This window comes from Hordeum vulgare, chromosome 5H (genome assembly GCF_904849725.1).
Source record: "Hordeum vulgare subsp. vulgare chromosome 5H, MorexV3_pseudomolecules_assembly, whole genome shotgun sequence".
Taxonomy (NCBI): Eukaryota; Viridiplantae; Streptophyta; class Magnoliopsida; order Poales; family Poaceae; genus Hordeum; species Hordeum vulgare.
Window position 1 is genome coordinate 525,571,374 of NC_058522.1, and position 15,105 is coordinate 525,586,478.

The 15,105-nt window shown below is 48.2% G+C and overlaps 2 protein-coding genes across 2 annotated transcripts; both read right to left on the reverse strand.

The window, feature by feature from the left end:
- Nucleotides 1–5,568: 5,568 nt before the first annotated feature.
- On the reverse strand, nucleotides 5,569–7,334 carry LOC123398511 (UDP-glucose flavonoid 3-O-glucosyltransferase 7-like). Its single transcript, XM_045092973.1, has one exon. It carries the CDS (start codon nucleotides 7,296–7,298, stop codon nucleotides 5,724–5,726), a length of 1,575 nt encoding a protein of 524 aa, XP_044948908.1. The 5' UTR covers nucleotides 7,299–7,334; the 3' UTR covers nucleotides 5,569–5,723.
- A 2,513-nt stretch (nucleotides 7,335–9,847) lies between these two features.
- Nucleotides 9,848–11,844, reverse strand: LOC123452191 (protein ECERIFERUM 26-like). Its single transcript, XM_045128799.1, has 2 exons — nucleotides 11,297–11,844; nucleotides 9,848–10,937 (listed from the first exon to the last, which is right to left on the reverse strand). The coding sequence occupies exons 1-2, from the start codon at nucleotides 11,765–11,767 to the stop codon at nucleotides 10,038–10,040; spliced, it is 1,371 nt and encodes a 456-aa protein (XP_044984734.1). The 5' UTR covers nucleotides 11,768–11,844; the 3' UTR covers nucleotides 9,848–10,037.
- Between the last annotated feature and the right edge of the window lie 3,261 nt (nucleotides 11,845–15,105).

The following is a 15,105-nucleotide window of genomic DNA, read 5'->3' on the forward strand; positions in this document are numbered from 1 at the left end:
ATCTCACCACCTCATTGTTTTCGTTCCTTTTTCGAACAAAACCCCATTTAGCTCCCACGGGGAAGACTTTATGAGGAGTAGGCATTACTTTAAAAAATACCTCTCTTTTGTTAAGCGAGTGTAATTCTGCCTCAATTGCTTCCTTCCATTTAGGCCAATCCGAGCGCTTGAGGCACTCTTTCATGGATTTTGGCTCTGGATCCAATTGAAGGGTTTCAGCAATTTTTGAGGAGAAATCTGTGTTGACAACTGTAGTGCTTCTATTGTATGTTTCTCCTGAATCAATATAATTTATGGATATTTCATTAATTTCTTCAGACACCGTGTGATTTCCCATAACAACGGAGGTCTGATTGTTTTGATATCCCAACATTATAATTTGTGTGCACATTTATGTTGGGTTCTTGATTTTGAACATCTATTTGTTGTCCATCAACTTGAGGTTGATTTACATTTACTGTCATAGATTTTGATTTTCTCTGTTTCCGCGGAGGCTTTAGAGAAGCCTTTTCCCCTGTGACGAGATTTCTCCCCCTTTTATTTGTAATTGGGAGTTGAGTAGTTTTATTTGGTACCTCTACTCGTTCTGGTGCATTCACAGCGGGGATATAAGATTTAGTGACACCTTTGTGATCAGTAAATGCGTCTGGCAGGTTATTTGCAAAGTGTTGCAAATCTATAATTTTCTGAACTTCAGATTCAAATTCTTTTGTACGTGGATCTAAGGATTGAATGCCTCTAACATTCCAATCTATTTCCTGGCATTCTTTGTGGTTTGTGTCTCCCCCTAATGCCGGGAAATGGTCCTCATCAAAGATTGAGTCAGCGTACTGGGCTGTGAACAGGTCCCCTGTTAGGGGTTCTAAATATTTTATAATTGACGGAGAATTATATCCCACATAGATTCCTAGTTTCCTATGAGGGCCCATAGATGTACGCTACGGTGGTGATATCGGTACGTATACAGCGCAACCGAATTTTCGCAGATGAGAAATACTTGGCTGATTGCCACGTACTATTTGAAACGGGGAAGTTTCATGATATGCAGTTGGTCTGACTTGCATCAGATCTGCGGCGTGTAAAACCGCATGTCCCCAACAAGAGGTTGGTAAATTGCAATTCTGTAATAGTGGTCTAGCAATTAATTTTACTCTTTTGATTAAATATTCAGCCATTCCATTTTGAGTATGAACATAGGGTACTGAATGTTCTAGATGGATTCCTAAAGCCATACAATAATCATTAAATGCGTGTGAACTAAATTCAGCAGCATTATCCATTCTTATTGTTTTTATCCCGTGTTCAGGATGATTCGCTCTCAATTTGATAATTTGAGCAATTAATTTGGCAAAGGCATGGTTACCTGTGGATAATAAACACACATGTGACCATCTAGTAGATGCATCGATTAGCACCATGAAGTACCTAAATGGTCCGGATAGATGTTGTATTGGACCACATATATCTCCATGAATTCTTTCAAGAAAATTAAGTGACTCATTTTTAACTTTAAGATAAGATGGCTTAGTAATCAATTTCCCGGTAGCACACGGGGTGCATACAAAATCTGATGATTTGGGAAATCTTTTAATTGGTAAATTATGACCAACAGAATTACTTATAATTTTTCTCATCATACCTATTCCAGGATGACCAAGGCGATCATGCCAAGTCTTGAATTTATCAAGATTTTGAAAAATTATTTTGTACGCAACATAAGGTACGGGTTTTATGTATGTAAAGTATAATCCGGATGAAAATGAAGGGAATTTTTCAAGAGTTTGTTCCGCATATCCGTTGTTTTTTGTTAAAAGCAAAAATTCTTTGTTATCCACCTCTATTGTTTTTAGATGGAAATTGTTAGATCGGATATCTTTGAAACTTATAAGGGTACGTGTAGATTCAGGATACAAGAGTGCATTCTGAATTACGATAAGTAGTACCCATAGGGAGTGTGAATGTGGCTCTTCCTGAACCAATAACTGCTTTGTTACTTCCTGTTATGGTCATAACATTTTCCTTTCTCTTAGTAAGAGTTTGGAAATATTTTGCTTCCCTTAGAATTGTGTTAGTGGTAGCACTATCCACTAAACATAACTCTTCTTCCATCGGATTGTTCCCGTTAAAATTCTATAGATAGAAAAAGAATATTTTAGAATAAATTTATGTTTATTCATATTCATTAAATTACATACATAATATTTATATTACAATCTTAAATATAAATTTATTACAACATTAAGTCTGATTCACATAATATAATATACATAGTCTGAAAGACTTTATTCTAATTATTGTTATACAATATATAACATCTTGTAGTATTAAATAGCTAAGTGACATCAACTTGTTTATGGAGATTAACTAAGGTCTCCAAAAACATCTCGGGTGTAATCCACAAGCATGTCTTCATCGAGGATGATATCGTCCTTTGGCTTGTATACTTGAATAGCACTTTGAGAAGGACCAGCTTGAGAATTATCTTGAATAGCGTTGAAGCGAGCTTCAATTTTATTTCCATGAACTTGTTTGCCTTTTCCTCCATACTTCATGTATAGATCCACAAGGTGCTTAGGAATTCGACATTGGTTAGTACGATGATTCATGCATCCACACCTTTGACAAGTTTGAGAGTTGTCATTTTGATCATTTTTCTTGAAATGACCTTTCCCCTTAGTTTGACCGTTGGTCTTTTGACCATTGTTCTTTTTCCATTTCCCTTTGAATTTATGGAAGTTCCTTTTACGGTTTCCAAATTTACTAGTAAAATGAGCATTAACATGTGCTTCAGGGATAGGCATGGCACCTGTTGGGCGAGCATTGTGATTCTTCATGAGAAGTTCATCATGCTTCTCGGCCTGAAGTAATGTGTATATCAGCTCAGAATACTTTGTGTATTTCTGTTGACGATACTGCTGTTGCAATATCCTCATCGAGGGATGGAAAGTGCATAAGGTTTTCTCTATTAAATCCGCATCTGAAACTTGTTGATTACAAAATCTCAGTTTGGAGTTAATTTTATGCACGGCAGAATTATATGCAGCAACAGACTTAAAGTCCTGAAACCTTATAAGAGACCATTCTCTTTGGGCTTCTGGCAACATTACTGCTCTTTGTTGGTCATATATATCCTTGAGGGAGTCCCATAAAGCTAATGGGTCCTCCTCCATCAAATATTCAGTTTTTAAATCAGGATGGAGGTGGTGCCTTATGTAGTGCAATGCTGCATACTTTGCCATCTGAGGTATTTCTGGAGCATTTTCGGGGGGTGCGGCAATGCAAGGACCAAGGCTACGTCCACTTAAGAATATTTTCATATCCATGGCCCATGATAGATAGTTACTTCCATCTATTTGTAGTTCTTGGATTTCTTTCTTATTGATGTCAGCCATATTTTCTGCATGTATGAGCATGCATTTGATTAATTTTACTTGATAGTAAACTTTATTTTCGTAAACAACAAATATGTTCTAGAGGAACATTTATAATTTGTAAGCCATATATGAGAGAATCATTGAATTTTGATATATTTGGAAGAGCACTTATGGAGGCATAAAGAAAATACCTCTAAGTAATAGGCAAACTGTAATATACGGTAGAGATGCCATTACTGTGTGATTGCATAAATATAATTCAAAATAATCTCATATTTTATTTTGGCCTTTATCTTATATTAAAAGAGAATTTTGCAAGAAAAATATATATATTTCAAATGCAAAAATAAAATTGTTGTACCGAATAACATGTTATAATATACTAAAACAAATCAACATGTCATGTTACAAATTTTGAAATTCTAATAGACATCAGGTCTAGAATATATTTACAACACATATAGACTGACTAAAGGACTAACTAAGTCCTAAACATAATTTATAGCACACTTAATATTGCTAAAGGGATAGATTTTCAACTAGAAAATACAATAGTAAATTAACACATCACAAGCTTGATTAGCACATCCCAATCAGAGTGGCCGGTTTGTCTTTTTGTGGCCCATGCATCATGGCTCATAGCTAGCACCAGCACCGCTGAAGCATCTAGTTAAACAGGAATCGAATGGATAAGGGACAAATCACACCACGCATCCATTCTCATTCATTCCAGAATACTACTGCAGGCTCTCCTTCATGGCAGCGCGCAGGGCCGGCTGCTCCTTCAGCGACGGAGCGGCTCATCTGTAGAGGAGGAGGGAAGGTCGGCCTCGTGGAGGCGGAGATCCGCGACCCGACCGGTGAGGCCGAGTGCCACGGGCGACTAGCTGCCAACGCTGACTCCAGCGGGGCGAGCAGCCATGGCGGATGCAAAGCGGCGCAGTAGCACACGAGCTTCCGGCGAGGGCGTCGGGAGGGCGGATGGCGTTGCTGCTTCCTGGTGTTCCTCCTCCTCCACATCTGATGTTGGGTGGTTGAGATCGGGAAGCATCGGGACAGCAACCGTCGGTGCGGCGGCCTCGATCTCCTCTGTCTTCACCTGCGGCAGGAGGTTGATGACGAGCCGGTGCTTGGGCGTGTCCAGAGGGACTGCAGCCGGCAGCGAGGAGAAATCCGGCAGTGCATCATAGCCCGGCAGATTGAAGTGCTCCGTATCTTCGTCGGATGGTGTTGGGGACGGGAGTCTCGACCCGTACCCGTAGGCTGGGCAAGAATACATCAGTGAAAGCGGAGGCGGTGCCACGAGTTCCTCGTCGGTGAAGAAGCGATCTGGGTCATCAACGAGCCATCCGGCGCTTGGTTTCCATAGGTGCGTACACCGGCGGAGGAGGCGGCAGTTGAGTGGTGATGTTGGAGGCAGAGGCCTCATCGATGCCAACGTCTGCAGCAACTTCCGGCACTGCAGCAACCACCATTGGAGCAGCAACAACTTCCTGGGGTATCACCGGGGCCTCTTCCCTTGGCTCGACTACCACTCGGCGATGCACATGGTGGAAGTGCTGGCGATGGGTATGGCGGCGGCGGAGGCCACCACCCGGTCCATATCGACGGCGAGGAACACGGTATGGTGCCCCACGGTGACGGAGGCCACCGTTCCTGTTCGGGCGATGCTGATAGCGGCGACCGAAGTTCCGGCGACGAGCGACGGCCAGACCGAAGGTCCGACGAGGAAAGCGAAAACCACGGTGCTCCCTGGCCACAAACCTGGCAAAAGCAAAAGCAAGGTCCGACAGAGAATCCATCTCTTCTCACCTTTCTTCTCTCCTGTAGCCTACTCTTCTTTAGAGCGATGCGTGCATGATAACGTGAAGAGAAAAGAGTGATTTCATTGATAGTGACTGCAGGTATTTATATGTCCTGAACAGTCGTGAGTACATGCCGGTTACAATAGTCGCGTCGTTTGAAAAAGGCACGATGATGATTGAGAGACCAGCGTATGGACAAAGCCAATATCCTAACTGCTAAATAGAATATTTCAAGGAATATGCTAATTGCCTAATTAGCCTAAATCTAAAGATATTTTATTCCTAACAATTTCTAACGAACAAAGTGTTCGTGTTCAAAAAAAAAAAAAAAAACAATGGCCTCATCCTAACTTGCATGAGTGAGCTTCAAATATTCTTCTCTTGGCTTCGAGAAAGGTCGTAAAGTTGGAAGGACACCCAATTCACTGGAATTCTTAGGAAATTTCGTTCATTCATGCAAAAAATAAAAATAAACTATCTTCATGAAACAAAGTTACACTGAGCGTGAACTGGTAGTTTTCTTTGCAGGGCAGCCGATGCTATGCTACGAGTCCTCGTAGCTGGGAACCCTCGAGGCCCTAGCCTCCGTGAGATCGTCGATCAAGCGGTGTAAATCACGCCACGACGACCCGTTCTCACTAACCGCCGCACGCGCCTTGCCAGCCAGCTCCTTTGCTCTGGACCTCATCTTGTCCCACCGCTCTCCGCCGTCCATGAACCCGGCCACCGCCTGACCGATCGCCTCCGCTGGCACGGTGTCCGCGTCATCCACCCTCACGTTGCGCTTGCCGCCGTCCCACAAACGTGAGCCGAACGCTGCCACCTCGGTGACCAGCCGCTCGTTGATGAACTGCTCGAACACTAGCGGCCACGTCAGCACCGGCAAGCCTGCCGACGCGGCCTCCAGCACCGAGTTCCACCCACAGTGTGTCAGGAACGCGCCCACCGACGGGTGAGCCAGCACCGCCAGTTGCGGAGCCCACCCTCGGACGAGCATGCCGCGGTCGGCGACGCGCTGCTCCCATCCCTCCGGCACCCACAACCCATCCGAGTCCTCAGAGCGGACCACCCACAGGAATGGCTTGTTCGAGGCCTCCAGCCCCAGCGCGAGCTCGCGGATCTGCCGCGCTGAGAAGCAAGCCCAGCTCCCGAAGCAGGCGTACACCACCGATCGGCTCGGCTTGGTCGATAGCCACTCTAGACAGTCGACGTTGCCGTCGCCGCCCCGGTGCACGGCGGAGTCTATCGGCAGGCTGACGGGGCCGACGAAGTAAGCGCGACGCGCGTCGACGCGTCTGTACTCGTCGCAGTACGGTTTCTCGAGGTCGGCGAAGGTGTTCACGATCACTCCGAAGCCGGCGAGCTGGGCCGCCTTGATGTTGTCCCACTCCATAGAAAGAACGGCGTCCTGGAGGAGGAACTCCGGGAGCTCCGACGGCGGGATGGCGATCTCCTTCCCTGGCATCCCCGGCACGACCACCGACGGGGCGGCAACGCCGTCCCGGATTATGTCCGAGCGGATGGCGTAGAGGTTGTTCAGGGCGAGTTGCGCGAAGATGCCGACGGGATGGAACGTGAGGCGTGGGACGCCGATCTCGGCGGCGATGTCCGTGACCCACCAGAAGGGCACGTCGGCGACAACGGCGTCGGGGCGGTGCTCCAGGAGCAGCTTCTTGTGGATCGGCTGCGAGAGGTCCACGGCGCGGTACACCCGCCAGGCGTCGTGCTGGGCAGCGGCGCCGAGGCACTCCACCCCGCTCTCCAGGCCGACGTCCGGGAACGGGTAGCGGAGCAGGCGCACCGAGTGCCCCTCGTCCATGGCGCGCGTGACCGTGGTGGCGATCAGCGTCCCGTTGGCAGGCGTTACCACCATCGTGGCCTCTACCTTCGCCGGCCGCGCCGCGGCCATGCGGCACGCCAGGTCGGTCAGCGGGAGGAGGTGCCCCCGCGCGAAGAAGGGCAGGAAGAACACCCGCAGCGGGCGTCTCCCGCCATCACTGCTCGCGTTCATACCCGCAGCAGCCTCCATTGAAGGAGAGGTAGAATAGGCAACTGCACTGAGTTTCACGATTTCACGACCGTTTCCAGATCCATGAATATCTCCCGAGTTCGTTATCATCGCGGGGGCGTGGACACGTGCTGCGTGCAGGTGTGGTCTGGGCATCTCTGCATGTATGCATGCATGTGTGTGTATCGATCTGTTGCTAAACTACTCTACCATGGAGTATTCTGATCTGAAATGTGAATTTAATTTGCAGAACATACCTGATAATGTTCATGACATGTTTAATGTGTGATTGAAATGCTACAGTAAAAAATGATATAGATTAAGAGGTTGTTGGTATGTCGCTATATTTTGGATAAATTGGAATTTGAGAAATTGAGGAGTATTTGATAACAACAAGCCTAGTGATACTTGTGTTCGTATATTGATAATTAGAACGCTTCATGACTGTTCATTTTGCAGAGAAAACCATAAAAGCGAGAAACACTAAGGTGGGTCGAAAAAAAATGTTGGGGTCATCGCTGGCATAGTGTGGTGCGCGACCAACTCGGGCACTTTGTGTGATGCGAGGGACCTTCATCGGGCCGAGCCGGTCGGGACAGGGTGCACAACAATGAGAAAAATGGTCATGAAAAACTACCGAACTGGCATATCAGTTACACCTGACAGTTGTGACCCACCGATCATAATGCTCATAAATTTTAAACAGGATAAATTGTGAGAACACTTTCGCTAAAAGGGGTAAAATGGACGAAATCTTGTTAAACGAGGTAATTAGTGTCAAAAATGTTAAAATAGAGGGTAAAACCCGGAAGTAACTCATTTTTTGAAGATGTTAGCTTGTTGGGCATTTTGAAAATAAAGGAATGTGAGAGTATTTCGCAACAAGGCGTCCTTACCCTTGCACGTTATTGCGGCAATCAAGGTGGAGGCAAAACTTTGGGTGCTTGCATGGGCAAAATCGCTGGATAACATATTACCGCAAGAATGATCCCTTTGTGTTTTTGTTTGACCTTTACGGTTATGTAATAAACATACTTTGTTCTCCTCTTGTCATTTAACGAGATGAGGCAAAACAAATTACCTCCGTTTAGAATAAATCTTAGACGACCCGCAAACTGTCCGCATCCGTCTGGACCGTGGAGTCATCCAAAGCGGTTTTATATGGTGTGTCGAGAGGTCTGGATGTGTTTTCTCCAACAAATTGGAGAGAAAGTGGGGAGGGGGGGGGGGCTTTGCGGGAGTCCGGGGAGCAGCCACGTAAGACTCTGACATTCCCGGTCCACCCAATCTCACCTCTCAGTCCCATTTTCTTCCACTCCAACCCTTCCCCTCTTACTTTGCATCCGCACCCTCCACCTCCGCCTCTACTGTTGTACGTCTCTGGCCGCCATAGAGGTATCATCAATCGTCCGCAACCAGCACCGACATAGCTGCTCGCCTGTACAATGAAGTTGTCCACCCTCGAGCAGTTTGTACCCAGATACAGTTCGCGCCTTGTAGACGACCTTCATAGCGAACACCATGCTCGGAAGGTGTTCGGTTAAATTCCATTGCGGTTATTTTCGAACACTATGTCGTTTTTTAGAGTACGAAGGACCTACTCAACCATGAAGGACGAGTTGTGTGATGCATGGTTGGCCGCATCCACGGATTTCATAGGCATGAGCAGTGATGAGACCTTTTAACAGCAAATGCGTGAATCGTTTCACACACAAAAACACATTGGGCCCTACGACATGTTACATCATTCAAGAACGCAATGTGAGGTCGTTATTGTGTCACTCGTATGTTATACACACCAACATCACCAAATTTTATAATGTGGTTCGTCAGCTCACGACAGATTGCGAGATCGTAAGTTTTGCTTCCTTTTGCTCAACTTGTTGATTAATTCATTCACTCAATGTTGTATAGCCTGCACGCATTGCCGTGATGTACCATGGGACAAATGGGCAGCCATTTACATACACACTATTGAATAGAGCTGAATGGAGAGCATGTGTAGGAGGGTATGATCCGTTGATAAAAAATATGTTAAACATCTGATTAATCTAGTTAAATTTTAGACATTGTTGTATTAGACTTAATTTACATGTTATTTATGGATAATTTATTGTATTTTCTGTTCAAACTTTGATGAATATCAACCGATTTGTGTGAATTTTTCGATTAATGAAATGCAGGTTAATATATATGCAGGCAGCGTTGGACGACGGCATCTCGTATCCATGTCTGCGGATTCATCCATGGCCTAGAGATCCGACCTGTGGATTTCCCAAGATGATGAAAACTTGGTCCGAGTCTTTGTTTCTTGGGTTAGTGGCGTAGGTGGCGACGAGGTGCGATTCACGTTTCGATGGTGACCGTCCAAAGTGCAAAGCAGAGAGACATGGAAGGGAAAAACGGAAAAAAGATGAGGAGGAGAACGAGTGGAGGGGAGAGCATTGGAACAGACAAAGGTAGGAAAAAAGTTGTAGCTGAGGGGGACATGTGCGTGTGTATGAGGCGGCTTGGGAAGACAGAAAATCATCCAGTTGATTTAAAACACTCTTACTTAAAATTTTCATCTCCAAACGTAAGCCCGTTGTGATTTCAAACTTCTGCAGTTGAGTCTGCAAATCTAAATAAATCGGAAGTTTGATAGTAGTACAATAACACCATGACTATGAATGCTTAAATTCCCAAGATAAAACCTTCAAAACTACAGCAATAACAACATACACTAGCATTCACGTGCACATTACAACAGGGAAGTAGTACTACATCAAAATCATTCCAAGGCATCACCATCAAATTAAAGCGTACATATAGTGAAACCGTTAACGGCCAGTTTTTATTAGGCTGTGGATCCTACTGTGCCTTGGCCCCCGTTGCCACCTTGGGCCCAGCCATCACCTCGGCGCCGTACCGGAGCACCTCGTCGTCGCGGCAGATCCTGGCCGTCGCCTCGGCCGGGAGCGTCACCACCACGTCCCTCGCCGCGTCGCCCTCGGCCGCGGGCAGGACGATCACGATCCCCTCTCCGACAGCCCCGCCGATGCGGCACGCCACGCGCGCCGGCCGCACCCCGGCCACGAACTCGGCGCCGTACATGGGCACGTGATCCAGCGCCATGCAGGTGAACTCCGGCCCGTACATCTGGAAGGGCTCTCCGCCTTCGGCCTGCCGCGCGTGCAGCCACTCCACGGCGGCCCACAGATCCTCCTCGGGCACGCCGGCCACGCGCCGGTCCAAAGCCGCCGCCACGGCCGCGAGCCCCGACGCCAGGTCGGCGCGCGCGCGCGTGAAGTGGACGGAACTGCCGTAGTACCCGGTCGGCAGCGGCGCGTGCATCTTCTTGCGGAAGTCGAGCGCGAGCGTGAGCTCCCTCTCCTCCTCGGCGCCCGCGATGCGCAGCCAGAAGAGCGCGGCAAGCGCCGCGAAGGGGGTCGTCTCGGGCTCGAGGGAGGACACCAGCGCGCGCATCGCGTCGGCGGGGAAGTGGAACGTTGCGGATGACATGGTGACGGCGGCGTCGGCGCTAGGCGGAGCGGCGGCAGACTTGGCGGCGAGCAGAGGCGGCGCCGGGGGCGTCGAGGTGGCCGGTGACACGGCGAAGGACGGCGAGTGGAGGAAGGGCGGGAAAGGGCTGGTGCTCCGGCGGTGGGCGGCGACCCAGCCGTGGAAGAAGAGCGCGGCCGCCGTGGGGTCGTTGTGGGAGTGGGTACAGCTCAGCCCCAGCGCGTACGACTTGTCCGCGAACTCCGTCAGCTGCATCCACATCGCCATGCACGGCCACGAACGTTAATGATGTACCCAGTGAATAAATGCAGGCATGTGGCACATTCATTCGACCTGAGAAAATTGGCGGACAACTACTCCACGGGCAATTCAATTCTTGGAGCTGTCCTACTGCAACATTATCGCTGGAACAGCACTGCGACGCCCGCAGAATGAAAGCTGCGAGCAACATCGCTATACTGGATTCTACAAATGCGTTATCCTACTGGAAGATATACATGCTGGATCGATGGAACTGATTCTCAACAATGTCGATGGTCATGAAGTAATGAACTGAAGTGTTAGTGAACTGAATCCTCAAAAAACGAGTTACTTAGATTAGTAGGCACCTGGACGTAGAAGGGAGACCAGATGTAAGGCTCGGGACCCATGGGCTCGAAGTAGGCGAGGTCCATCTCGTCGTCCGCGGAGGCCGTGGCGAGCCAGTCGTCGAGCGTGACCGACGCCCTGGCGTCCACCGTGCGCACACCAGCGTCGTTGCATTTGACAATCCACCCGGAGCCGGCCGCGGCACCGCCCTCTCCTTCGGGGCGGGTGAGCCGGCCGACCATGGCCGGGTAGAGCGAGAGCGCCTCGGAGAGCGACTCCTTGAGCGGGTCCCGGTCGACGCCGGGCGCGGCGCGGCAGTAGAGCACCAGGTGCACGGCGTGGCGGCCCATGGCGTTGTCCAGCGCCGAGAGCTCGTGCGTCTTGCCGGGGCGCACCGGCGTGACCGACGCCGCCGTCGACTTGGCGTACCGCGTCACGCGGCTGCCCGGCCCCGTCGCCAGGCCCGTCGCCGTTGGGATCGCCGTCGGCATCTCCGGTCACGGTGCGCGCGCAGAGGGAAGGAGAGGGAGACGAGTGAGTGAGGATCCGGGGGCGCAGTCTGGTTCCTGTTGCTGGCAGGGGAGGGGGATCCGGAGCATAAGTAGATCGGGGAAATTAATACGGCGGGAAGGGGTTGGCGGGGTTTAGCTGTTGGTAGTTGAGCGCACATAACTGCCTGTTCAATTCCCGGTGGACGTGGCGCGCAGTGATTGGAAGGGTGGGCGCTCGTGGAGTGTCCGGTTGGTTGGCTGGATGGTGCCCGGAGCACGGCGGTGGCGTCATGGGCTCGTGCCGTGCGCGCCGTGGAGCTCCCGTGGACTGGCCTCAGATCTCCTTCGGCCATGGAGCGATCTCTGCCAACACTGAATCTGCACACGGAATAGACGACACAGAGCTCCTGCATCTTCCACGTGCTAATCATAGCTCTTGTGTTAAAAAAAAACATCAAGGCTCTTAGAGCATCTACATCCGAACTGAGCAAATCCGTCCCTTAAACATCCGTGGATGGCGTCTGGACACGCTCGTGGACGTATCCAGACGACAGTTCATATGTCGTTGTGTGCATTCATATATCTGATATCCGGACTTTTAAATTCATATAAAATCATGCACGTCGATCACACAAACTAATGTCACATGTAAATAACAAATGTTGGTACTGAGCATAAATAACGTTTACATTAAATTTATTTCAAGTGCCCAATCAAATATTTGGTCTTTGATTTTCATTGTGGATCCACATATGCTCTATCAGATCATTGAGTAGTTGCGCGTGCACGCGATGATCTCGGAGATTCTGATGCATCTGTAAAAAAATCATATGTTGAACAACATCTTGATCTTTCGGGATTTCAACACCTTCTCCACGTGCTTCGAAATCATTGAATTGATCTACACCATCACCCTTACCCTCAACAATCATATTGTGCAAAATAACACAATATATCATCAGTTGTCACAAAGTTTTTGATTCTCACGTCATTGCAGCCCACGAACAATTTCCCAATGCGCTTGCAACACTCTGAATGTGTTGGGTATCGTAGTAATTTCAAAAAAAAAATCCTACGCCATGCAAGGATCTATCTATGGAGAAACCAGCAACGAGAGAGGTTGTAGAGCATCTTCATACCTTTGAAGATCGCTAAGCAGAAGCGTTGCTAGAACGCGGTTGATGGAGTCATACTCGCAGCGATTCAGATCGCGGTAGATTCTGATCTATGCACCAAACGATGGTGCATCCGCGTTCAACACACGTACAGTCCGGTGACGTCTCCTGCTTTTTGATCCAGCAAGGAGAGAGGAGAAGTTGAGGGAGAGCTCTCGCAGCATGACGGCGTGGTGACGGTTGAGCTATGTGGTTCTCCGGCATGGTTTTGCCAAACGCTGCGGAGGAGGAAGAAGAGAGAGGTAGGGTTGCGCCGTGGGAGAGAGATGAATTATTGTGTCTCAAAAATCCCAAAACCTCAAGTATATATAGGGGGAAGGAGAGGGAGGGCTGCCTTGGCCACTCCTCTAAGGAGAAGGAGTTCGGCCGAGCTAGGGAGGAGTCCACCTCCCACAAGGGAGGTGGATCCCTTCCTTTTAAAACTCCTTTTGCCTTATCTCCTTATCCCTAGCCGCATGGGATTTTAGAGAAGGCCTTGGCCAACCCAATAAGGGCTGGTCCACCTCCTCTAACAGCCCACGAACTCCTTTGGTCGTCAAACCCGTCCCGGGGGTCCTCCGGCACTCCCGGCACACTACGGATTAGCCCGAAACTTTTCCGGTGACCAAAACAAGACTTCTTATATATCAATCTTTACCTTCGAACCATTCCGGAGCTCCTCGTGACATCCGGGATCTCATCCGGGAATCCGAACAACCTTCGATAACCATATATTATTCCCTTTACAACTCTAGCGTCATTGAACCTTAAGTGTGTAGTCCCTACGGGTTCGGGAGACATGCATACATGACTGAGACATCTCTCCTGCCAATAACCAACATCGAGATCTGGATATCCATGTTGGTTCCCACATGTTCCACGATGAGCTCATCACATGAACCACGATGTCAAGGATTCAATCAACCCCGTATGCAATTCCCTTTGTCTACCAGTATGATACTTGTCCGAGATTTGATCGTCAGTATCCTTATACCTTGTTCAATCTCGTTAGTGGCAAGTCTCTTTACTCATTCTGTAACACATCATCCCGTGGATAACTCCTTAGTCACACTGAGCTCAATATGACGATGGATTACCGAGTGGGCCCAGAGATACCTCTCCGTCACACGGAGTGACAAATCCCAGTCTCGATTCGTACAACCAACAAACACTTTTGGAGATACCTGTTGTGCACCTTTATAATCACCCAGTTATGTTGTGACGTTTGATACACCCAAAGCACTCCTAGGTTATCCGGGAATTGCACAATCTCATGGTCTAAGGAAATGATACTTGACATGAGAAAAGCTTTAGCAGACAAACAACACGATCTAGTGCTATGCTTATGATTGGGTCTTGTCCATCACATCATTCTCCTAATGATGTGATCCTGTTATCAATGACATCCAATGTCCATGATCAGGAAACTGTGATCATCTATTGATCAACAAGCTAGCCAACTAGAGGCTCACTAGGGACACATTGTGATCTATATATTCACACATGTATTACGGTTTCCGGTTAATACAATTATAGCATCAATAATAAACAATTATCATGAACAAGGAAATATAATAATAAGCAATTTATTATTGCCTCTAGGGCATATTTCCAACAGAATGCCCTCTCCACATCCTTCCTACCTGCTTCATGCATTGTTGCGAAGTGCTTTTGTTTGTTGCCATGTGGTTCGGATATGGTTTCACAAATGCATCCCACTGAGGATATATGCCATCGACAAGATAGTATCCCATGTTGTAGTCTCGGTCGTCGACGGCGTAGTTGAACAGAGGTGATTCCCAATTGCAAAGCTTCCTGAACACCAGAGATTGTTGAAGCGCGTTGATATCGTTGTGAGAACCCGAGATTCCAAAGAAAGCATGCCAAATCCATAAGTCATGTGATGCCACCGCTTTAGCATGATGGTAGCCTCTTTGGTGTGACCTTGATACATAACTCGCAAACCTTTGGGGCAGTTCTTCCACTATCAATGCATGCAATCAATTGAACCGAGCATTCCTGGAAATCCTCTGGCCTCTCCAATAGCCAACAACTTCTCCGTGTCTTGCACATTTAGTTCTCTCAGATACTCTGCTCCAAGCACCTCGACCACAACATCGACAAACTTGACAATAGTCTTCAGGCCTGTGCTCTCCCCTGTCCTGACCATCTCACCAACGGAAT

Bases quoted from the DNA above. Each gene is read 5' to 3' on its own strand.
- LOC123398511 (XM_045092973.1), bottom strand. From the start codon at position 7,298: ATGATAACGAACTCGGGAGATATTCATGGATCTGGAAACGGTCGTGAA.
- LOC123452191 (XM_045128799.1), bottom strand. From the start codon at position 11,767: ATGCCGACGGCGATCCCAACGGCGACGGGCCTGGCGACGGGGCCGGGC. The intron at 10,938-11,296 runs GTGCCTACTAAT...ATGTGGATGCAG, and splicing joins GGTCTCCCTTCTACGTCCAG to CTGACGGAGTTCGCGGACAA.